Here is a 25,826-nt window from a genome sequence, read left to right on the forward strand (position 1 = left end):
AGGTTGACTCCCTACGATCCCATTTTAATAGGGAATCTTTTCAGTAAAATATAAACTCCTCTGACATGACATATTTCTCCCTCTCTCTGCCTCCACATGAACACACCATTAAATAACAAGCCCAGAGTTACTACCCAGTAAAACCAACTCACAAAGGGGGGATCCTGGTCAAAGAGTGTGCTGACAGGCGTACATATTCACAGGGGAGTAGTGGGGAGGGGAGATTATTAAGGCCAAAGATTAATTGACGCCAATAAAAGATTCATGTTCACGGCAAAGTTCATTAAAATCTTCAAAGGGTTTTTTTTTCTTTTAAAGCAAGTCAGAGAGATAGTTGAGGAGGGCATCAGATAGAGAGAGAAACCGCAAGAGCTGTGACCTTCCATAAAAAGTCTGAATATGTTATTTTGTATGTGTGTCTGTGTGTGCAGCCTTGTTATAATGGAGCAGTACCTACTTAGATTTGTGCCCATTGTTAACTCTGCTTTGTGGGTGATTTACAACTGAATTAATGAAGTAAGATACTGTACACTTGTTTTTCATTAAGCAGGACATGTTGAGCATTTTTGTGCGCATGTTTTGTTTCATAAATTCGTGCCACCGAAATCCATGGGTGGTATGTAGCAGTCATTTAACAAACAAACAGTAATTAGTTCCTGTAATGGTTCTGCATTACATTTCTCAGCGGCCAAACTCTTTGAGAGGCAACCCAAGCACGGTTGCATTATAATTACCAATAGCTTGTGTATTCCCCCAGAGGTGGCAATTCATTGGTGAGGGGTAGAGCGAGAGAGAAAGAAGGAGAGAGAAAAAGAAGAAAATAAATAATACAAGACAGACTGACTTGTATTTATTTTCATGTCTAATTCTTTGTTAGTGTCTCTCTTTTTCTTGATATAGTTGTAGATATAAACGTGTGCAGTAAGCCAAGCATCTTGCTCAGCACTGTGGGCTGAGTGTGTGCTGCTGTCTAATCTGCTTTCCACCCCCATTTTTCTCACATTTGTTGGTCAAGGCCAATTCTCATTTTTATATTTTTATTCCATGTCAATTACATGTCACTGCCAACTCCCACTTTTTGGCCCATGAAGAGTTTAGATCCATGTCCTTCATTTATGAGGAACAGATGTGTGGTCCATATGTATCTGGTCACTTCCTGAATACTCTGTGTACTTGGGACTTACCAAGACAGTACCAAAGACTTGATCATTTTCCATGTTCCCTCATGCAAACATAAAAGTGTCAAGCCAGAAGTACCAACGTTAGGGATTTAATCGTGGTCAGTGGCTGTGGCAATGCTTTTAATGCTGTCCCTGTGTCGAACTGTTTTTTGGTTTGTATTATTCAAATTCCATCCTAAATGGGCCCTTAGCCCTTGAGCAAGGCGTCGGACCCCCACACTGCTCTCCGGGCGCTGTGTAAATACAGTAAAACTTGCCTCTGCTCCTAATACTAGGATGGGTTAAATGCAGAGTCTAAATTTCACTGTGTGTGCTGTGTACATGCGTGACAATAAAAAGCGGATTAGAAATCCTCCATTTCCATAAATGTTTGCTTACAAATGATTGTTTAGTTTTAAAACACAGGCTTAAGTATACAGCAGAGCTTCCAGGATAATGTGAGTGAGTAGAAGTCTGAAACCCCTGTGTCGTGTACTTAAGCACAGAACGGCTTCAGAGCTTCAGTTCACATGCACTCTAAGCTTCCTGAATGTTACTCCATCACCCCAAAATTGCCATAGTCTATCACAAGTAGTCATCTTAGATTTGCGTCTATGTGAAAAATAATTATGTTAACCGATTGAAAATTAAAGTGAGGGAGTGTGTGAGCTGGGAGTCATATTGATCTTGGTTCCATTACCGTGGACCGACTTTGGACAGAAGGCTCAACTCCTCATTTTTGTACATTGTTGGACAGGCTGTTCACTCCAAAGCCATGTTAGAAAGTGTCATCACTGCAGTAGATGAGATAGCAGTGTAGTGCTTTGCGGGTACTTTTTGCACAGATAATTCTGTTGGAAACAGTGCATCGATATATCCATTACTGCAGCCACCAAAGAACAGCGAACAGGTAACTACAGTATCACCACAACAGTAACACCTAGGGGATGAGCTGAGCCCCATGTGAGATGTGAAGCTGACCATTCAGGCAGTCTGCATGGTGCTTAAAGTGAATTGATGGCTGATAACAATGTGAATACCAACTCTTGTCACCACTTTTCTCTCTCTAGGTCCCTCCAGGACTTATCCAAGCAGACGGAGTTGCCTTATGGTACAGTGTTGGACTCGGCAGTATACGATCAGGTGCGCTACAAGTCTATGAACCCCTTCGAGAGAGATCCCATGTACTCCCAGATGTGGCGGATGATTAACCGCACCGGAGGAGAATATAATAACGTTGATGAGTCAAAAGAAGGCATTCGCAAGGTAGGTCTTTACTTTTTTAATTAAATGTCAGTTCCAAACAAAGGGCCGTTGACACATATAAAATCACTATGGTTAGTCAAACAAACATTGGAGTCATATGACTCCCGTGATGTCTCTGAATATGGGGGATCAGGTGCAGAATGGCACCAACGTCAAAGTAATTATTCATACCTCGGTGCAAAGCATTTACATTCAAGTCATCATTTGCTAACATTTTTTTCATTTTTCAGAAACACATTTAATTTGGTTGTATTGTGAAATCAACCTGAAGGTCAAAATGACATCAGTCTCTTATGTTGTCACTTGCATGAGTTATACTTTTAGTCACCACAGATTTTTTACAATTTTCAATCAAACTTGTATTAAGCATTCTTCACATATTTACAGTATTACTTTCAGATAGGGTTGTAGTTTGGTTAAACAAATCATATTAAACCTATTTTCTGCAATGAAGACAGCAGGAGTCAGGGGATCAACTTTTAGTTCTTACATATCAACATTTACTGTTTAATTGACATGAACATATAGTGAGATGTGCCCTGAAAACTAGGTGAGTCTCGTAGTTTGATCACACTGCAATAATTGCCATGCATCCTTGCTCTCTCATGGAGCAATTTCACTTTGCTGCCCAACATTTTGCTAAATGTTGAAACCAATCATAAAACGATGCGTGCAACCAATGTGTGCAAGTGCTGTTGTCACTGAACAATGTGGGCAGCTAGTAAATATTGTCCCATTGCTTTGCACATAGGGATAATTATGGTTGTGAACATGATGTAATAATGCCAGTAAGGATGAGAGACAAAATGTCTCTTGCAATAGAAGCACTCAGTCCATTGAGTTGTTTATCTCACTGCGTTGTTAAACTCCAAAATATTTAAACAGAAGGCTTCAACATCGCAGCAAAAGTTGTCACGCTCCTTTGCCTGCTCGAGTTTCTTCTTCTGCAAAACTCGCACAATATTTACACATAAAATGCGTATTTTGTATGTGTGTATTTACATCAGGTACACTTAAATCATTATCAGTTTTTCTGATGCTACAGTAAGTATTTTCTATTTGCTTGTAAATCTTCACATTCTATTTCATATTAAATTAAATGTATACATCAAACTGAATATTCTTCTGGTATACAGTATATCCTTACTGTACACAGCTCAGCCTCATTCCTATTTTAATATACAACTCATGCTATAGGGTCGTCTGTGTTGATAGGGAATAAATCTATCTAAACGATGTTAACGATACACAGATAATGCGCGCATGGTTAAATACTTAATTCCCTCAGTGATTACCCAGCATCATAAATACCTGACTGCTGCATCTCATTTGCATGCATCCCACTTTCTGTTTGCATCGCCCTTCTCTCCTGCAGTGAGGGTCTCACTTTATCCCTCCTCCCTCTAGAATATGTTAGACTTGAACTGAAGCCAGCATTGGAAGCGTATGAAGTGTTGGGAGGAGTGATTAAAGTGGCGGGTGGTGTTTTTAAAATGATGAGATAAATGCAGCACATAACAGCATATAAGCACACAGCTATTAACACTCACTCACACACATTGCTTGGTGGCAGATGTGTTTATTGAGCACATATAACTAATTAATAGTGCGACCAGGATTGTTCATAAATCGGTCTTTTATTACTGAACAGAGCTACAGTATGTGTGTGTGTGAATAAAAATATATATGTATCCTCATGATTACTTAGTTGACACCAGAAGCTGGACAGCACACACACACACACACACACACACACACACACACACACACACACACACACACACACACACACACACACACGCACACACATACGATGATATAATTGAATTGGCATGTATATGTCTGCTTTTGTTTTAGTATGCAATTATTAAGAAGTCATAATATTGTAATTTGTTTTTAATGTTAAGTCCTGTACAAAAATGTTTGAGTGATGACCAAATATTTAAAAGTATCCAATAGTTTTAAGTATAGGCTATTTTTCAACCAATTCAATCCATCACTTTGCGTTAAGTATCTGTAAAATCCTAAAATGTTGCCACTTTGAGACATAAAGTACAAACGTGTCAACATAATGACCTCTTGGCATAATATATTGTATATACAGTATATTGATGTTAATGATAGCGGCACAAAAGACAACGTTCCCCTTAAATGTTCTGAATTCCTTTTAAAATAGTTCTAAAATCTTTACATTCCTCCTTAAAGATTGCTCAATATAAGGGATTTTTTTTTTTTTTATGAGATGCTGCGTGAGCAAGGAGCTAAGTCACAATTATAGAGCAACATAGTACAGAAGGATAATGTCCTCACGATTTGACGGTGCTGGATCGGGTGAATGTGTCAATCTGCAATATTTGAGATAGCAGTGTGGTTTATTATGATAACTACTACCAATGTGGAGACAGTATGCCAGGCCAGCATGATCAAAGTCAAACTCTATGTTTTGTTCCACTGATTGGCTACAGGGAGTGGAAATAATCAGTTCCACTCTGTGAGTACATCAGTGCCACATCACAGCTTTCAAAGAGCAGCTAAAATGTGACTGCAGTATCACTACGACAGCACTATTCAGCTGAGCCTCCAGTGTGATGTGGAGCTGACCATTCAGACGCACAAGAACGCATAGCACAATAGTAAAAGCGATGAGTAATGTGTAACACATTATTTTTTGATGTGCCAGCAGAAAGAGTGATGGCAATAGTGATAGTAAAAGAGTCACAGAGGACAATTTTCATCCTATGGCTGCACTATTGTGTTGTGGCTACTGATATACATTTCCAGGAGCTACGCCTAAAGGGACAGTTCACCCCAAAGTCACTCAGAGTTGCATATTTTTCCTCTTACCTGTAGTGCTATTGATCAATCTAGACTGTTTTGTGTGAGTCGTGAGTGTTGGAGATATCGGCAGTAGAGATGTCTGCTTTCTTTCGGATATATAGTATTACTAGATTGTACTTGGCTTGTGGTGCTCAAAGCGCCATGTGGCTTTCCAAAAATCCTAACTTGGTTACTAAAGATAATCCACAGACCATGTTGAGAGCAGTTTTATGTAGGAACTATTTTATTTCTACCAAAATACAACTACCAACTGTATCACCGCGAAGAAGAAGGTGTGCAACTACTCATGGATGAGAGGCTCTCCTGAGCTCACCTGACAGTGTTGCCAAATCCTCAGTAAGGAAAGAAGCTATTGGCTGTCCTAAAAGTCGCTAGAAGTTGCTAAATGACGTCATCACATAATTTGCATAATCAACTATTTGCTTGTTATTGTAATGACAGTATCACTACAGGTAAGAGGGAAAATGTGTATTTTTCATTTTATGGAGAACTGTCCCTTTAAGGGTGGGTGGTTCTTTAAGGAGCCACTGACAGTCAATGCTCTGTGATAAGAAAGTAATGTAATAAAAAAGTTGCTTTTCAATAGCAGCAGAGTGTGGGCAGGCAGGAGTGATAGGAGACAAATTTGGATGCAGGGCGGGTCATAAGTAGGATGAAGAGAGGATCTGGTTTTCCTTGATACATTCTATATGACAGTGGCAGCAAGCACTGCACAGCTGCAATGAAGAGAGCACAACAAGGAGTCAGACCTTCCCTTCTGACTGTGTCTCTCTTCATTTGATGTTTTCTTTACCCTCTACCCTCTACCTGCATCTCTTTCACTGCATTACCAAATTCTTGCAAATGTCTGCGTTACTGTCTTTCTACCTTCTGACACTACTCTGTTTCTCTACTTTACCCCCCTCTCTATATGTTTCTCTTTCTTTTTCCACCTCTCTTTATATATTCCCTCTCTGCACCTAACTCTGTCTCTGTGTCAGTCTCTTATTCATCTACATTGTGATAAAGGCTACAGGGTGAACAGCTGATGCCCTACCCCCTCTCTCAGCTGCATTGACACAGGTTGATGTTTTCTTTCTGCTGCAGTGGCACCATCAGTGAAACTGTTGTTGCCATGTATGATTAAAGAAATTGTGTTATTTAATGATTCCTAAACAAAGTACTATAAATGTAAACAAAATTTCAAATATACTTTGTCAAATACCGGTTATATCTTCCTCCACATTTAGTACTTAATGCATAAAATAATCTCCCTTTCAGAGTAAATTGCTGTGATATAACTTTACCTTGGCGCTGCTCACATAGAGAAAAAAAGGTGTCAAAGGCTACAGTAAATTAACTTTTTTTCCAGGTGCGCTTAAACGATATATATAAACTAATCCTGACTTGACTGTAAAGCACTTGTCATTAAGTGTTCATCTAAAAAAATGAATCCTTGAGTGGAGATTTTTAGTTATGATTTCTTCTCATTGCATCTCCCTGCATTTGTAAGCTTGTAAACAGTACCTGGAATAGTGTCTTCAAGCTGTAGGCTATTTGGAAGGCCATGATGTGATTAACAAACCCCATGAGTCAGTCAGACTCAGACATATTTTGTTCTCTGTCTCCGTTTGATTTATTTGGATGTGTTTGTCTTCTTCAACCCAGTCCCTTTGCTATATGTGATTCCTGTGAGGTTAAGAACTTGATATATATTTCCCCTCAGTGTCATGCTCTCTCTCCTTTTCCTGATGCTCCTTTCCCTCTTCCTCTCTCGCTCTTTCTCTCAGGCCTTTTCTCTTTCACAATAAACCGCTTACTCCTCATCTCCTGTGCACTATGGATTTTCTTCCTTTTCAGTTTCTATCCCCTGCAGCAGAATAATATTATATGTCAGAACAGGTCAGTGTCTGAGCTGTCTCTAGTGTCACTCAAATACAAATATATGCACGCACACACACAGATGCCCTTACATGTTGAGGCCCTCGCAAACATAACGCATGTCCAAAAGCAGTATTCTTTATACATCAAGACACTACTCGCATGCACACCTTGCATGCATTGATACACACACACACACACACACACACACACACACACACACACACACACACATAGGCTGAGGCGTGTCACGGGCTAATATATGCTTCTCTCCCGATCTAGTCAATGATGAAGGCGTTCAATAAACTAAGAGGTGTTGTATCTCAGACTTGATATCTCATTAACTTGGTGTCACATATATATCAAAGATGAGCATGCTGTATGTCACTCTTTGAAATAATAGCGTCTTCGTTTAAGGCAATACATTACTCAACTGTGATCGCCCCTAGGGAAAAGAAAGTCTTTTTTTCTCAGTCCTTTTTGTGTGTGTGATGTTAGGCAGGCCGTTTAGCTGAAGAGCTCCTGACAGCTCAGCATTTGAATGTAAAATAATGACTTTAATAATATTAAGTAACAATTACGTACCCTCTTAATCACTTACCTCTGCACCCCATAGACTGCAACTTGTAAATTACTGACAGATATCATAATGGGAGGTGCTAATAATATGAGACAAACAACCAGCCAGCTTTGCAGCATCCAGTGAGTACATCATTACTTTGTTGTGCATTATACAGTATATATGTACTGTTTATGTTTTACTTATAACCATAGCTGTTTTTTATAATATAAAGTCAGAGATCATGTCATAATTGTTTTAGTAACGACTGGTACTTTTTTTTTTTAATAGTAGCACATGCATGCATATACATGCATGTGTGTATATATATATATATATATATATATATATATATATATATATATATATATATATATATATATCACAATCACTAAAACCTTCACATTTGCATGCTTACGCACATACATGCCGATGCAGATCCACGTAGACACACCTGACTCAGCTGATGGAAGTGTCCTTGTGTGAATATATGACAGCTACTCTCTGTCAGACCTCAAGAGTCTCTGATGACTGCTGAGTGATTTTAGAGTTGAGTGGATTGCCAGTTTGAGTGATTTTCTGTCTCTATGACTTTCTGCTGCACTATGGGAAGGGTCCACTTTAGAATGCCAAAATGCCTCTTTTCCCACATGTCCTTGCGAATTATATATTATCGTTACTCATATATTCACATAGTCTCATATTGATGCCAGCTTTCTTAAAAAGAAAAAACACTGTATCAAAACATTTACTGCAATGTCAACTGAAATCAAGGCCAGAAGTAAAGAAAGCATGGTAGAAGACTCATAACACTTTGACGGGTAAATATGGCATCAGTGAATTCATTATCCTTCCAACCTAACCCTGAACTGATCAGCTTTGGACAGGACAATGAAGCCTTTGGCAGAATATGGATAATTCTGAATTCCACCCATGCATACATAACAGCCAATCAAAGCTTAGGGAGAGGAAGAGAGGCTGGCATGTTGTAAACTGCGAGTGTGAAGTTAAATGCCTCATACATATGTACATACGGATTATTCTGTATCGAGAACATTCTCCTCAGCCAAAGCACTTTTGCATTTCTGCTGTCATTTGTAAAAACTCCCCTTTTCCCATTTCTTGGATTTGAATTTCAAATGTGTTTTTGTGTATTACCATGCTGAAATGGATCTGACCCATTCAGCTGATAAGGTCATACCAATCAGCAGGTCACACATGGTTTAATCATGTTGTATTATGACTTATATTCAATTCCAATATAATTTAAGCATTTCACTTATGACACTTCTGTCATATGGATTGAACTTTTCTGGCTATTGGAGTTTTACTGATATTCCTCACGCTTACCTTGTATATATGTAATATAATATTATTGATGATGGAAAATGTCTTCACTTATGCTTACCTCCATTCTGGAACAGGTCCATCACTTAATATCTCTCCATTACCATCTGCCCATTTAGCATAATGTCTCAAGAAATTATGATACAATATTCCTTCATTTATTCACCTCTGCTACATATATCTTGCTACTGGAAGTAAGGCACTGTATAATGCAAAACGTTCACCAATTTACTGTAATGACTTCAGTGATGATGATGAAGATTACTCTGATTCCTCAGATGGAGCTTTCTGCCAGATAGAGCCTTTGGTAAATCAACCAAGACCTGTTTAGATCATACCGGCCTACCTGAGGCCATCACGGCACTCCGGAGGACGATTGAGACAGAGCACAGGAGAGATGAAGGGAGGAGGGGAGGATGATATGGATGGCGAATGGGTGCTCGGGGAGTGGGAATGAGGAAATTGGGAGATTTAAGAAGATGGAAAGAGAGATAAGGGAGGAGCGAGGGACTAAAAAAGGACTGGAGATTGAGAGATACTGTAGAAATGGGTGAGAAAGGAGAAGGAAGGATAGATTGAGAGACAGAATTACTTTTTGGACCTAGATGGAGTTCAAATGGAGGAATGGAGGAAATGAATGAAGAAAGAGAGGAGATAAACGAGAACAAGCACAGAGATAGAGGACGTGGGTGGATTTTAACACCATGTTTTACTAATACATACATTATTTACTTTCTTATTTCTTTTATGGGGTCTTGGGCACATTTATCAGTGTGGCTAAAAGCCATCAAAAAAACCAACTGTCAATCAAACATTAGAGAAAGGATTTAGAGAGACAGGCAGAGAGAGGCAGGATTTGTATGACTACAATGACAATGATGGGCTAAGTGTCTAGGGTCATATTTTCTTTCACAGTAAAACTTAATTACTTGTAGCTTATATTATTATTTTGACATAAGAGGCAGGACGAAAGATAAACATAGAAGAAGAAACAAAGTAGTGAAACATGGATGGATGGATTGATGGACAGGCAGAAGGAAGGACAAGAATGACTAATACAGGAAGTAGCTGGGTGATAAAGTGAGGCAGATAGAAGAACAAGGAAAAGTAGGCAGAGTAATAGAAAGACTGGCGAGAATGATGACGGAGAGAAGAATGATGGAGTGATGGTTAAAAAAGTGAACACAACAGAGAGTAATCTTTGGGAAGACAGCACGGAGACTGATGGTAATAGACAACAGACCCTGTCCTCTTTATCGTCTGTCTTTCTCCTCTCCCTCCATTTTTCTGTCCTCTCCTCCATCTATCTCACTCTTCCCCCCAGCTGTCTTTTCGTCACTTTCCCTATTCCCAAATGTAAAAAAAAAAAAAGTTAATTCTTGTAGATGGTTCTAAAGATTTTGACTCTTTCTTCATTAGCCAGTCAAGCAATCTGAAGCAAGGTGGGTGGGGGAAGATGTTGTTTAAGAGCACATCAATGTGCCTCACCCCAGCTGTCTCACAATGTGTGTATGCATGTGTCAGTGTGCTCTTAACTTAGAGAGGCCTCTCTAACACCTGTTTACCCCCTCAAATCACAGTCAACAAGAGATCTGTAGGCAGCGGTGGTCTCTGAGTGTGTGTCAGTGTCACAGTTCTATAAGGACCTCCTACCAGCCAGCCATTGGTCAGGGAGTTGCCAAGGTTACCGAGCAGGGTGGCCCAGCTGTGTTTGGGTGACAGATCTCAGTGTTTGTGATTCCTCTCCCTCTCTGTTTGAGAGAGCGAGGTTGACTTTTCATGAACAAAGCTTTGAGGTCTCCAGGTTGCCTAAAGCTATGTGACTTGTATCTCTTATAGCGTGCCCGCTAACATGCAATATCGTTCCTTTGCTTCTTCTCGTCGTCCCTTTCATTCCTTTCTTCCTTGTGTGTGCTTGGTTTGTTCTTTTAAACTCAGGACTGTTGCTTGTTGTATTTTATGTCTGAGCCAGTGTGAGGACATGGTGCACTTACAGAAGGGCTGGGGCGAGACCCATTTCATTAGATTTAAACAAATTAATGTCATACTTATATGTTTGTCATGTATTTTATTGGATTTGAATGAAATCTCTGCCGAGGCATAAGCCGACTTGATATGTATCTGTCACTGTGCCTGGGTATGACTGCTGCAATATCCTCCGTAATAACCCAGCCTCTGCTAAGACCAGAAAATGTCTTTGTGGCTGCTGGGTTCTCTCATTTTCTATTTTCTAGTCAAATCACCCTGACAGGAATAAGGGAAAGCTCTTCTCCTGCAGAGTCTGATAGCTCATTAGGATTCAACACAACAAGCCCAAACAGCAAACATATTTTCCTGCTGTTACAATTCTCTGCCTGTGTGATGACAGTGTCTCTGTGTTGTGACTCAGATTCAGGGAGAGCAGATGAGAAGAGGAATACAGAAGAAGGAAATGGGGGGAAATGTATCCTACATATTAAAGAAAGGGGAGGATTAATAGAGACATTTGTGTTGAGGGAATGATAGACGCTAGATAAAAAGAAATAGAGATAAACATAGATAAAAACTACCTTGTTCTGTGGTGATTGATTACAAGCTGGCATTCTTGCTAGAGATGTGACGAATTGGGCTGGAGTCAAGGGGCAAGATGGAGATAAAGGAGGAAAGTAAGAAGAGGGAGTGTTTGCTTTAATAACTGTAGAAAGAAATGAAAAAAGGGAAGAAGAAAGAAACAATATTTTATCTATTTAATGTCTATCCATATTGTCTCATATTCCCATATGTAATAATGAAGCCTAATTGCCTTTTTATCTGTTTCTTTCTCCAATATCCTCCACGACTCAAGAATCCATCCACCCACACAGCCGTCTTACTGTCAATTGTGTTCTTTTTCACTCCCTCTTCTTTTTCGCTGCCTCTCAAAATCTTTTTTCTCCCTCTGCACTATATCTCTTGTGTCTTGTGTAATTACAGCAACTAACAAAGAAATCAATGAAAGTCAGAAAGTGAAGACAGCAATTAGTGTGCAGCTTTATTGCGCATGTGTAGGTGTTTGTATGTTTGCATTTTGAAGAGTGTGTGTGCATGTGCAGACATGTCTGTCTTTGTTAATACATGTTGGTTACCTAGCAGCATAATCTCTGTGTGTTCAAGTAAGTGTTCAAATAGCAAATTGGGTTAATCGCTTTACTATTGGATATCATCAAAATCTAAATGTTTCCCTCATTGCTGTTTAAGCTGTTTGAATAAGTGACCACTGCTGTTGACTCAGACATCAAACCAAACTTTTGTAAACCTAGCTATTTATTTTCACGAACATTTTATTATATTTAAATATATTTAACAGTATTTCAACTTCCATTCTTTCTACTTGAATTATTATGTATTGCTGTGTAACTCAAACAAACACTAAAGCAGCAGAGCTTGTTTTGCCAAACACAAAAAGGCTCGCTTTAGAGTTTGTCCTAGTCGTGTGCTTTTCACTACAGTAAAAAAAAGAAAGAAGAAGTTGAACTATTAAACTTTAACACAAATATACAATGAATACATCAATAATATTTAGTCAGTGTGTGATTTGAATTTAGTTTATTTTTACAGCTCAGTAGTGATGACTGTTCAGAGATTCGGGCTCAATCATGCTGCTCATTACGCATTCTGTATCATTTAATAGCATTAGTTTGACTCTGACAACTCTGGGATCTCTTTACCAATAAAAGACCTCCACTAATGAGCTTTGTGGCCTTAATGATAGCCCTCACACCTTCAATGACTCACCTTAATGAGGCAGATGTCCATGTTTTCCTAGAAAAGAATCACACAAACAGGCAGCACATGCTTAGCTCAGAGAAATTAAGCAGATGAAAAGCTAAAAAGCAATTACAACGCCGAAAACAAAAACAGAATATCGATTTTACAACATGGACAAAGGCATAACATGGGAGGAAGACCTGAATTCAAAACTAGCTGTTTGCCATGCAATTCAAATGTTTTTCTCACAGTTTTCTTTTCTCTATTATTGAAGTCCAGGATACAAAGATCATTAGTACATTTATGAGACCTGTAGGAGATTACAATGGACTCAGAGATTGGCTGAGAGAAACATGGAGGAAAGCACAAAAGCAATTAGGCCAAAAGAAACACAAAAAGCAACATAAGGCAACATATTAATCAAAGGGCCAAATGCCCCGACTGAAAGGAAGAGAAAAAATGAACCTTTTAAGCACATTTTTCATCTGCCTGGTCGACGTCATGTCTAGCCAGCTCTTTGACCTAAAGCTAACCATTAGATAGCATCTTCATTTGCAAGATAAAAAGAGGATAATAATGAAAAGTGGAGGATGGACTGTAACTCACCTCTGTTTTGTTTTGAGGAGGAAGTTCAATTACTGGATCTTAGATAAATTAGGGGGACAAAGTAGGAGGTGGAGGGTTTTAAAAAGAAAGCATGATATAAATGGTTTTGGTGGCGGGATATCTGGTTACAATTGACCCCTCTGTCTTATTCTCACTTCACCCTTGGCTCATTCCATTTCTCATTCTTTCCTCCCCCATCCGTTTCATGTCTTCCTTTCTCTTTACTACGATCATTCTCAACGGAAAGCTTCTCCATCACTTTCTTCTCTCAGTCTGCTCTTTCTCTTGTATCTCCTGCCCACTTTCTCTCACCCTTTACCCTCTTTTTTTATCCCCTCTTATTTATGTTCCTTTTGCATGTATGTTTTTGTGTCTTTTTTATACTTTCCATCTTTGTTTTCATCATCTTCCCCTTCCCTACTCCTTCCCTTCCTCCATTCTCTGTTCTGCCTCTTTGGTCTTAGGGCTCTGGCCAGCATCAAGGTGTTCTCACTTCTACCATCTCGCCATCACACTCTCTCTCTCTCCCTGTCTCTCTCTCTCTCTCTCTCTCTCTCTCTCTCTCTCTCTCTCTCTTTCTCTCCACACTGTCCTCTCATTTTCATGCGGCTTGCTGGGCAGCTATGCTCTGCGTCTTTATCTCTGTTTGTGGGAGAGGAGGCGGCCTAGTGCCAGCGACTAATGGACTTTTGGAAAACACAGTCAGCCATGCACAGTCTAGAGAACTAGTGAGAGACGGAGAAAGGATTTGGAGTGAAGCCAGAGAGAGAGCGGTTTCTGAGGGAGTTACAAGGGATGTTGTATGTCTTCTTCCTGTGGTAGTGAAGGAAAAGTTAAACTCAGATGTTCCTCTAAAGCAACACTAGAAAAAGGAAGAGTGGGAGAGAAAAAGTCCCGAGATATAATCAATAATGAGATCTGTGACCCATTCTCACTCGTTCTAAGATGTAGCACTGCACTTCACTTGCCATAATTTACCGACATTCAGACATTGTCCTGTGTGCAGAGGCAGCAGTTAGTCTGTCTCACCAATTACTAATTTGAGGACACAAATGAGTTTTTTTCTCCATGACACCTCCCATGCTCCGTACAGAAATATTTTGTGTGTGCAGTGAATATGTATGCACTCTTTTTTCATGCTTACCAGCACAATTATTGACACAAGTATGTCTTGTTAATGTTTATCCTTTTACTCTCATTCACTAGCAGTGTAACAGGCTGCCATTAATTAAACCGCTAAATAACATCTCACTCCGCCAAACATGATCCAGGACTGAAAGGTCGCCCAGTGGCACCACGCGGAGTATTCATATCAAATCTCCACTGTCCTCTTACATGCAAGATAGATTAACTAGCCACTTGATTTGATTCCCCCGGGAAGCAGAAACTCAGCAGTTGTCTACTCAATCAGAATCAGAAGCAGGACGCAAATAGGTTCTGACCTACAAGGAATTTGATTGCCATTTTGGTGCATAACGAAAAACATGTACTGCACAAACTTTGGACCTCTGTAGCACCGATGCCACCTATCAAACACGTAAGAAGCGTATCAAAAGATGTGAGAGTTCCATGGGGGTATAACCAAATTGGTGAATATTAATAGAAACTCACTAAGAAATGAATGATTTGCAGTAAATGTGCCCCGAGAAAAATAATCTGTCTCGAGAGCCTAAATAGAACAGCTTCTTCAGCTGAAGCCCTGCTCACACTGTAGCCATCTGCAATACCTTTCTTATAAACCCAGTAACACAAACTCTGGCCATCTCAAGAGAGCAGAAGAATTTGTTTTTTTGTTTTGTAGCTTCAATAGCCCATGTGTCTGAACCTCAAAGAGACAGGTTTGCTTTTCATGTCGTTTTATCAAACTAATCAAACAACATCATGACATCTACTCCATGTCAAACTGTAAAGGTGTGGACCTTTGTTTTTGAGGAAATCTTTCCCTCCAACATCACATAAGGACACAAGTACCAAGCAATGTTTCTTTATCGGAAATGCACCTCCAGAGAGAGAAAAGGAGGGAGAAGACTGTTGTAGCTTAAAGGCCCTGACCGGAAATACTATTGGCGACAGAGCCGCTCGCGGTGTCGCTTCATGTTGCCTTTTCTTTGGCCAAAAGGTTGCACTTGAACTCACCGCAACGACTACAGCCAACGGCCAACAAGCACGTATGTACTGTGCCTGCGTGAATGCCAATAACTCTCCACACCAGCAGGCAGTCTGTATTCGTAATTTAAACGAGGCGCACATAAAACAAGAAATAACGTTTTCCTTCCGTTTTCATCATGCTGATCAATTGGTCTTCAATTGCTTCATTCCGGATGGCCATGATGTTGTGAAAAGTCTTGTATTTAGATAAGATGAAAAATAAATGCCTTCTGTGTGTGCCCTCTTGACTAAAGTTGTTTGTTTGCTTACCTCACTTCCATTGCTCTTCTTGTGCACTGAAAGCTTAACAGCGTAGGACACACTGCAAAAACAAGGCTGACAGACACATAGCCTTACCACACACTCATGCACACACTCACGCACACACACGCACAGACCCACACACACACACACACGCACGCACACACACACACACAGACCCACACACACACACGCACACACACACAGACGCACACACACGCACACACACACACACACACACACACACACACACACACACACAGACGCACACACACACACACACACACTCGTTCAGTGCATGCACTCAGGTAAATGTGCACAGTCATACAGGAAGCGAGCAGGACACACCCACGCACCCACACACACACACACACACACACACACACTCACACACACGCACACGCACGCACGCACACACACTCACGCACACGCACACACGCACGCACACACACACACACACACACACACACACACACACACACACACATATGGGGACTTGCATAGGAGTTACAGCAGGGATCATTTCCATACTGCACTTGCTCTGTTAATTGCTTGTGGTGAGGTGGACATTGAATTGTATCTGTAATGTAAAGTGCTGACCTTTATGGCAAACTCATTTCAAGTTTCACAGCAAACCCCATCAAACTGTAAGACATGCATCCGCAAGTATACCTGCAGCCTGTGAGGGTAGAAACTGCGATGTTAACATTCAGCTCAGGTCTGAGTTGAACTCCGGGGCAGGTTTCTGTGAACCACACTCAAAACTAAGTGCATTCTGGGTAATCTAGTGTCTAATCTTCCTTTTCCTTCTGACAGGTGGTTATGTTGACTGAATGAGTAAAGACACATGAAAGATATTCACTGTTTACACATGTTTACATACGCAAGAGTGACTGGAGGACTTTAACGGGTCAATGTTAACACCACTGCTGGGCCATGAATGGTGAATACAGAACGGTCAAGCAGAGTAACAATAGCAGATGCTGTAAAATGTAGACAAATTCATGGGACCACTGGGACTTTATGATCTGGAAGATTCCTTTTCGCAAACACCAGCTGTTCATTAATTTTGTGTGAGTGCGGCTGTGGAACCACTCAACTTAACAGAACTGCTGAGAAATATTGGCACAGGGTGTCTGTCAGCCTGCTAACTGACAGTGAGTTTCTCCTCTCTAATGACAGTTTTTCTGTGTCAATCTTATTGACGTTCATTTACTTCAACTGTACTTTCAGTTTCTACAGGTGAGAAAATTCCTATTATTCTGGGATAAATAGCAACTGGTGAGAAAGAAATAGTCACTCCATTTAATTACCCTCGGGAGTAGATGGAGCTACTGTGACTGATGGTGTGAGAGCACTCGTGCACCTAAATCTGTTGCTGGAAAAAGCATCTGAGTGTATCAGTCATCATTTTCTCTCCTTGCCTTTATAACCATTTCTTTCCCAGGGTTCCAATTAAAACTCCTCCAAATCTGACTGTATTGCTTCCATATTAACATTATGCAAGGCTTTTTGCATATATATATATATATATATATATATATACACAAGCAATATGATAACTTTAAGCTTCAATAGAAATTCAGTCTCAAAGGGTACGCAGAATCCATCTGAAATAAGCGGCAGTGTTTTCCTTTGCAATTATTACCAGGTAGTGTGAAGGGCCTTTGACACTGTACTTAGACCTTTTGGCACAAAAACTCGCCAGTGATACCATTGCTAATGAACTTAATTTAGGAGGGCTGGCAGCTTCTCAGTAGTGGGTCGAACACTGCAGCCTGTATTTAATCAGGCCTTTATATTCTCTTAACTGCTTTGGCAGCTAATATGTTAAATTGGCAGAAGGTATTCAGGTACCTGTATTGAATCTGAGGCTGCAGAATGATTACCTTAAAGTGGTACGCTGTGCTTTTAGCTTTTCTGGACTATGATTTCTGAGGTGCTCTGTAATGGCATTCAGTTTGTAATGTATTTGGAATATATTAAAACAATTTCCAGTCTTAAGACTGCAGTTAATCTTCATAAAAGATGTCCTGTACCCTCCAAATCAAGACTGAGCATGTTCTTAAAGTGGATGATTTCATGCATCTATGCTGATCTTTCTCACAAGCAAGGGTATAATTATAAAACGTAGCTCCCCGTAAGTGAAGTGGCTAGCATTGTATATGACCTGTGTTCCACAAGGAGAGAAGTGCAATGACTGCTGAGATGTGGAGCAAATTATTATTTGTTTTGCTTGTTTTCTGTTTCACACATACAAATGGTCATAAAATGTGCACGCTGCCAAGTAAGGTTCCTTCTCAGAGTGTCTGGTCTCATTCACCTTGACAGACTGCGGAACTCAGTAATCTTGGACGACCTTGAAGTCTGGCAATGATCCTCCACATTGAAAGGAGCAAGGTGGCAGACACGGTTCACACTTTTAGTGTGTCCACTGAGCTTGATCGAGTGGATGGGGACGAAGGGGCAGACTCCATTGAAGTAGAACCTGCTCATTGACAAATGGATGGAAAGTAGATGGATGGAGAGACGTTCTGTCCTTTGTCTGGGTTAAAGGATCATGTTTTCACTGTAGGATTGGAGTTTTAAAAATGCTAACGTAGTTTTTGCATACAGTAGTAGGGATGGTTGAGGAGAGAGAATATAGCGCCTGAGAGTATCTCAGTTACTCTTTTCCACCGAGACAAAATAAGAGAGAAAGCTCAAAAAACACACTTATCTAGTCACAAATGAACTGGCACCACAGTGAGAGGAGGAGATGGAAAGCTCTCCGCGTCACTTTTATTGCTGAATTTCAACCTGAAAACAGTGATATGTGCAGGTTGCATGCAAATAGAGTGCTGTGTAGAGATTGTGAGCACACTCATGGCCTTGTGTTTTATGTTTTCAAGGTCATCTTTTACAGTAATAATGCAGAAATGTCCAGGTGTTAGTAATGAGCTTATTGATATGCTTATCTTTCTGACATGATGCTTTAGAGACATGCACATTCAGTATCATAGTCTCTTCCTCTATCTCATCTGCAAGTCTCATCATTACTCTGGGTTTTTTTTCACATTTAACTTGCTCTCACGTCTGTCTCGCTCTGTCACCGTCTGTTTGTCACGGACAGATTTCACGTCTCTTTCTTCTCTCTTTCAATCTGTTACTGTTTCCCGAAGCTTTTCCTCTACTCGGCCGCCCTGCTGTGTAGGGTTGTTGTTGGTTGTCTTATTTTTCTTTTCGTTTTTTTAAAGAAGAGATCAAAGAAACAAAAACAATATTAAATGCATAATGGTTGTTCATTTTCCATGTGTTTGCTAACATTGGTATTTTAAAACTTATTTTGATCATCTGCTTGTTTGTTTGTTTGTTTTACTAACAAATAGAAAAAGACAAACTTGGTTGAGGAAAAATGTTAGGTGATAGACTAACTGCTTCTTCTCAATCAGAGGGAAGAAATTATTTTTACATCTTACTGGTTTGGTGTGATTTTAGCAGTGATGTGTACCAGACAAGTATGTTTTCTTAAGTCTGTAAGAATGACATATTCAATTTAAAATGATATGTTGACACACATTTTGCCTTAAACAAATATTGCGCCACCTATAACGTGAAATTTGAAGTAGGCCATATTGGGATTTTGATACAATTTCTAAAAGTTGTTCAGACCTCGTCTGAATCTCTTTCCTTTCCAGACAAAAATAAGTAAAATAAGAAAGCTAACCATGGACCTGAGCCATAATATAAGTTATGCATCTATAATACTTCCCCTCATCACTAATTCAAGAAAAATCACAAACTTTGTTTTTGTGTGTCAGATTTAAATCCAGCTTCAAAGAAAGTTAAAGACATCTCTGAATTTTTAGTAATGGAGTCAAATAAAGCCTCGTCTTGTCTCCTGCGTGCCAAAAGTATTCAGTTCAATTATGTATTATGTTTGGAAATAGGCAATAAACCATTTTGAAATGATAGTGTGTTAACTGTATAACTGTATAATATACAGCACCTTTGTAACCTGTTTTTGACCGTGAAGCCCACTTTGATGTGGGATTGAATCAGTCTTTTATGTTACACTCCACCGGCCCTCTTTGAAAACGTCACAGTGCAACATCCACCTGAAGCTTTTCTGCTCCATGAGTTGTCCTCTGATCAACAAATGCTGGTTGCACATCACACAGCTGAATGACAATCAATCAAGCTGTGATTTGCACTCAAACCTCCCAGAGTGATCACTTGTACCTTTTGTTTAGCCTTTGAACAAAAAGAGGAGTAAATTATTGTTTATCTTGATTGAAATATGTAAAATGTTTGCCTCAGGGTACAGCAACAATCAGATTAGCAGCTACATGCAGAAAAGATTGTACTGAAAGATAATTGTCCTGTGGGAGGACTTGAGCTCACTGGCAAGGTTTTAAATAAAAGCACACAGTAGAAATACTTTGTGAAAAAAACATAATAACAAAACTGCCAGATGTATGATTTTTCTTTTGCAGACAGGAGGACAACATATTGCAATTCTTTGAATTTTAGTTTATATTGTGTTTTCACTGGCTGGCAAATCTCTATTGAATCTGTGACCTCTAGTGACTTCCTGGGGTGCATTCATAAAGTAAATTAAAGTAGAGGTCCTGGTCTGAGCGAAGAGGCATATTGAGACATCTTTTACAATATATTCAATTTACTTTGTTACCCAATTACATTTTTATCTCAAAATATTTCAGAAATCTTTGTGCTATGATTAGTAGTAGTCTCGGACATGTAAAGCAGAATTTAGTTAACATAATTAATGTATTAAGTAGCTTGACAAGTTTTGCGTTGTCTTTACTGTGGACTGGAGGTCCCTCCTTCGCTGCTGTGTTGCTGGGCAGCGGGGCAGACACATACACATCATCTGTGTGTGCAGATTAAGACAAAGTACACAAGACCACATCAAAAATGGGAATGAGTCTACTTTTGAGAGGCAAGCAAATGTAACATAAGACTTCATTACGAAAAATACAGGAAGATGAAAAGGAAACAGAGAAATAATCATTTTTCTGCCAGATCCTATTAAGGGTGGCATCTTAGTTTTGGCTCACTGATCCGTCTCGGATGATCCATCTCTCCAACATCTGTCTCCAATTACTCGTCTCTTCCACTATCACATCTCTCATCGGCTTAACGGGGTTTGAGCAAAGATTTGCATACATCGTGGCAATAGGCGATTAATTTCTTCTTTTTGGTGCTCCTTCTTCCTGGAGAAACTAAGACGACTAATGACAGCAGAGGGTAATTAAACAACAGAGAAAACAAAGAGGAAGAGAGGGAGTGAAGAAGTTGTCATATTGCGTCTCAGGGGATGGAGGCGACTGTTGCTACTAGAGCAAGCAGTCGGACAGAAAGCCTCATGAGGGATTGATGCCACCTGCGTGCCAGGCTTTCATCATCTGAGATTTGGCCGTGAGCGTCTTTATGTATTTTGCTTCTTGGAAGAAGAAAATGATTGATCATTAAAGATGAGAGAATGACAAGGAAAGCAATTTTGACTCGGTGTGTGAGAAGATAGTACTTGTGTGCTAAATTCCAAACTCCAAACTAAAGATGTATGTAGAAGGGAGTATGATATGATAAAAGAAAATAAGTTGACACTAGTTCTGCTGCTATTTCCCAATTTAATAGCATATTCTCTTTTGTGCAAAAGCATAAAACAGAATATATCAGTAACAAAACTTAATGTAACGTGGCACATATTTACGTTATTTCCATTTTGTATCATGGTTGATATTAAAAAGAACATCTGTAATTTACTTTAGAAAAAACACTTTTCAATTCAAGTCATTATGTTACCACTTATTGACATATAGTGTCTATCTATTACATACATATACATGCATATCTATTCCTTGTGCATTTCATTCCTTGTTTGTGTACTGTCCGTGGTCTCTGTATTCAGCCCATAATATAGAAACAGTATATTAAGGTCTTTAATTCAGTGTCTAGGTGAAGCCTCATCACATGTGCCTGCAAGAAGTGAATGACAGGTATGGTTGGGAATAGTTTTTATTAGCAGTTTATCTTATACTTGATCCATGAAGAGATGTTCTGTAGACCTACTCCGCTGTGTGTCTTTGTGTAAGAGCTGAATCACTGTTGAGTACATTCAGCATAGGCAATGTTGAGGTGGTCTATGAGTAATAGCTCACACCCGCACACATATATTTCATAACATAGTCTATCTGCATTTTTAGTCAAAAAATGCAACATTCCCTCTAGACTGTATGTAGATGCCCAAGTGTTAATGGATTGTAGGCTCATTTCTATTGCACACTATGTGGGTATATGTTTCACATTTCTATGTGCATGTCCTTGTTTGGTATATGTATGTGTGGTAAAACCGTAGGTGTGTGCTTGCAGCTTGTGCGTGAGAAAAAAAATAAATTGTGGGTCAAAGTGACAAAGTGTGGTAAGAATCACAGTTTGTTTTATAGAAGTTAAGGTGCCTATTGTTAACACAGCTTCTTTATTTTCACACCACAAATGAAAAGTGGAGAATAAACAAGCTGGCTGTGATATCCACACACACACACACACACACACACACACACACACACACACACACACACACACACACACACACACACACACACACACACACACACAAACACTTTTCTTCTAACACATTATTTTGGATTTGGTGTGTCATTAACTTTAATGGAGCTTTATGAACATTTCAAACCCTTCCTGTCTTCAAGGACTGTGTGTGTGTGTGTGTGTGTGTGTGTGTGTGTGTGTGTGTGTGTGTGTGTGTGTGTGTGTGTGTGTGTGTGTGTGTGTGTGTGTGTGTGTGTGTGTGTGTGTGTGTGTGTGTCACCTCAGTTGGCCTATGTGTGATGACTAATGTCTGGGAACTGACAAGACCCTCTGAATGGGTAATTTCACAGTCTGTAGTCCACTGAAGTGTGTGTTCATATGTGTGAACGTGTGTGAGCAATAATTCACTGCAGGGCATCAGAATGGCTCATTCTGCTCTTTACAGCCTTACAACGAGTTGGAAGAGCACTTTATTTCTTTGAAGAAAAGATTTTATGGCTTTTCATTATTGCTTTTGAATTGGAAAGATTATGGGCTTTGTGGGAAGGGAATTAGTAAAAAATGATGTTTCAACAGCTTACAATTGTATATTTAGGACACGTTTTACTCACGATTTGGGTAAAAACAGCTTAAAAGAATTATCATGCACAGTATGTGTGCAGTGACCTCTGATGACACACTGAAAACCCAACAAAGCTGTGCTAATCTTACAAACATAGTCATCATCATTTAGATTTTTAAAAGTGTCCACACCATGTATACTTTTTGGAGAAAAGCTATGTTTCTTTGTTCGAGTCAGTTCTCAAACAACATAAATGCTTCAACTTGTGAAACTCTTGGAAAGTTTAGAGAGAGGATTTGACCATGTCTAATGGTTCAGTTCACATAAATAATTGTAGAGATAGAAAATAAGCATTTATCTCAACATATAATACATTAAAGGCTTACTGTTTTCCTACAAAAACAACTGATGTAGACAAACCCTTTAACAATATCAGAAAAACACAAATAACATAAATGTAGTTGTTAAAAAGTCCCTGTATTATAAAAGACCTGTCAAGCTAGTTTAAAGTGATAACAACTTCCAATCCTGTTCTTTAGATGTTGGTGCTGAGGTGATACTAGCTTAGCTTTAGTTCATGACATGCCTTTAAGGGAAAAAAAGTTTGATGCCTTTCAGAAGCAAGGACAGAGTCAAATGAATGTGTCTCATGAGCCATTGTAATAGGAAGCTGAACATAGAAAGATAATAACTTATACTTGGATATATACAGTACTCTTTATTGACCTACAGGAAAATAAAGTAAAGAAAAATACTAAAAGGGTATAAAATAGATCTTAAGTGACATATAAGATGTTGAGAATGAGTGAGAGTAGAGAGAGCACTACACATTATAACAAACACTACTGGCCTTAGAATAAGGGTTAGAGAATAGTGGGGAGAAATGGTTAAGCATCTCAGGCTTCAATGTTGTTGCCTTAATTATGTTATTCCTGTGATAACGTCTCTTTTGGTTTCACCAATTTTCTTTTTGAAATGCTAGGATGTAAAATTCCTGACCAGTATCTCCAGTAATCAAAAATGGCAAATCATAGGGTTGTGATTGATCCAATATTATATTACAGATTTTTCCCCGCTACCTGACATGAGGTCATTTGATATAAGGATTTGGTTCAGATGTACCAGTCTTTAAATCATAAGACTAATCAAGTGCAGTGTATCTTCTCAAAGATTTAATCCAATTAAACTACACTCGATAAAGTAATAATTATAGCAATCGCAATGTAGCACACAATCACATAAAAAGGAATTATTCCTATACAATGGAAATTATGCGGGAGCCTGTGAAGGGAAATGCTCTTGCCTGCAGCTGCAGCTGTGTTTCATAAACATAGACAATGTATCTCTGAATACGCAGCACTTGATTTGATGTACCACAACAAGTACGCTACATGCGAAGCATCAGTTTAATATTGGATCAAGTTTACATAATTACTAAGGACAAAATCATGATCAGCTGGGGGCCATAAAAGTGTTACAAATCAGCCCGTGTTGTTGTGATGTGTGTGTCTGGTTGTGATTGTTATTATTAACTTCAGAGACAAAAAACACGGACATGGGCCAGAGCAGTCTGGTAAAACCTCTACTATTCTCTATACTGTATACTGAGTGTGTCAACTATATTGGTACTTTGTTTAGCCTTTTCTTTGTTCATGATACTACTTTCCGAATGTATTTACAATACAAAGTGTCTGACACTCATACAGTAGTTCCCTAAGTCCAAGTCCAAACAATGAACAGGAAAGAAAACGACATTGAAGAACGTTGGAAGACACTTAAACTCAACCTTCCATTTGTTGCTATAGGAAATGTAAGGTCAAACAAAGATGGATGGGCTCTCCTGTTTTTTAAGGACTCAGTAGAATTATCTAGGCAAGGCAGCTTTATATGCTTCACAAGCAGCGGGCTCCAATTAAGGTGATATCCAGGTTAAACTATTGCACCTTAAACATGCACCTTTGACACCTGCCAATTGAGTCTTCATGTTTTCACTTAACCTGATATTCCTGAGAATAATACCATTAAACACGTTTTAAAAAAGAAGAGAAAAATAACTACAGTATATTTACCAATGTTTCCACTGTCCCTCCTGCTTCTTTGACTAAGGCTTCTGAAAATACAAGGGAAGAATTCATGATCCCAATAGTAGTACCTTTCTTGCATGCTTTTGTTGACGATAGAGTGGAACAACTTGTCTCTGATTGAAATGGTGTGCTCAGCCCTCAAACAAAAGCCTCAATCATCAAATCCAAGAATACTCCTTGTGAATACAGCCCACCAGTGGGCTATGCTCATAAGTTATTTTAAAAAGCATATTTTGGAGTTTTGTAAAACCTCCTATCACGATACAAATGGGGGGCAAGAGATATGTTATTGCACTCGCCCACCATCATTAGATAGCATCCACAGAACTTTTTAGCACTTTAATTTGCAGGTGCATTTGAGAATTGCTATCAAATATTTGAGTCCTGCAGAGAATAACTGGTTATATTTATAAGTCTTTTTTCAAGTGAACTCTTCATGAAATGTGTTCAGTCTGAAGCTTGAACCTGCTTGGAAAATGTCTGTACTGTGAGATTAGGTTATCATGCACATGCAGTATGTATATGCAAGAAACACTTAGCTCGCTGCTTCATCTCAAATACACACACACACACACACACACACACACACGCACACACGCACACACACACACACGCACACACAGACACACACACACACACACACACGCACACACGCACACACACAAACTGTTCACACTTTCACTTCTGTTCCATGTCCTGGGTTATGACTCTAGTTGTGCCAGGGTAATTATCAGAAGCTCTTTTCCTGAGAAACACTGACAGACATTTTGGCAACAATCATAGTCACACACTAACACTCACTCACACACACACACACACACACACACACACACACACACACACACACACACACACAC

At 39.4% G+C, this 25,826-nt stretch overlaps 1 protein-coding gene across 1 annotated transcript in view; it reads left to right on the forward strand.

Annotated features, from left to right (window-relative positions):
- Window positions 1–25,826, forward strand: part of grid2 (glutamate receptor, ionotropic, delta 2) — a 432,197-nt gene that overhangs the window by 375,494 nt on the left and 30,877 nt on the right. The window contains 1 exon segment of the mRNA XM_029439497.1: window positions 2,231–2,426. Coding sequence (XP_029295357.1) covers window positions 2,231–2,426 — 196 coding nt within the window.

This window comes from Cottoperca gobio, chromosome 9 (assembly GCF_900634415.1).
Source record: "Cottoperca gobio chromosome 9, fCotGob3.1, whole genome shotgun sequence".
Taxonomy (NCBI): domain Eukaryota; kingdom Metazoa; phylum Chordata; class Actinopteri; order Perciformes; family Bovichtidae; genus Cottoperca; species Cottoperca gobio.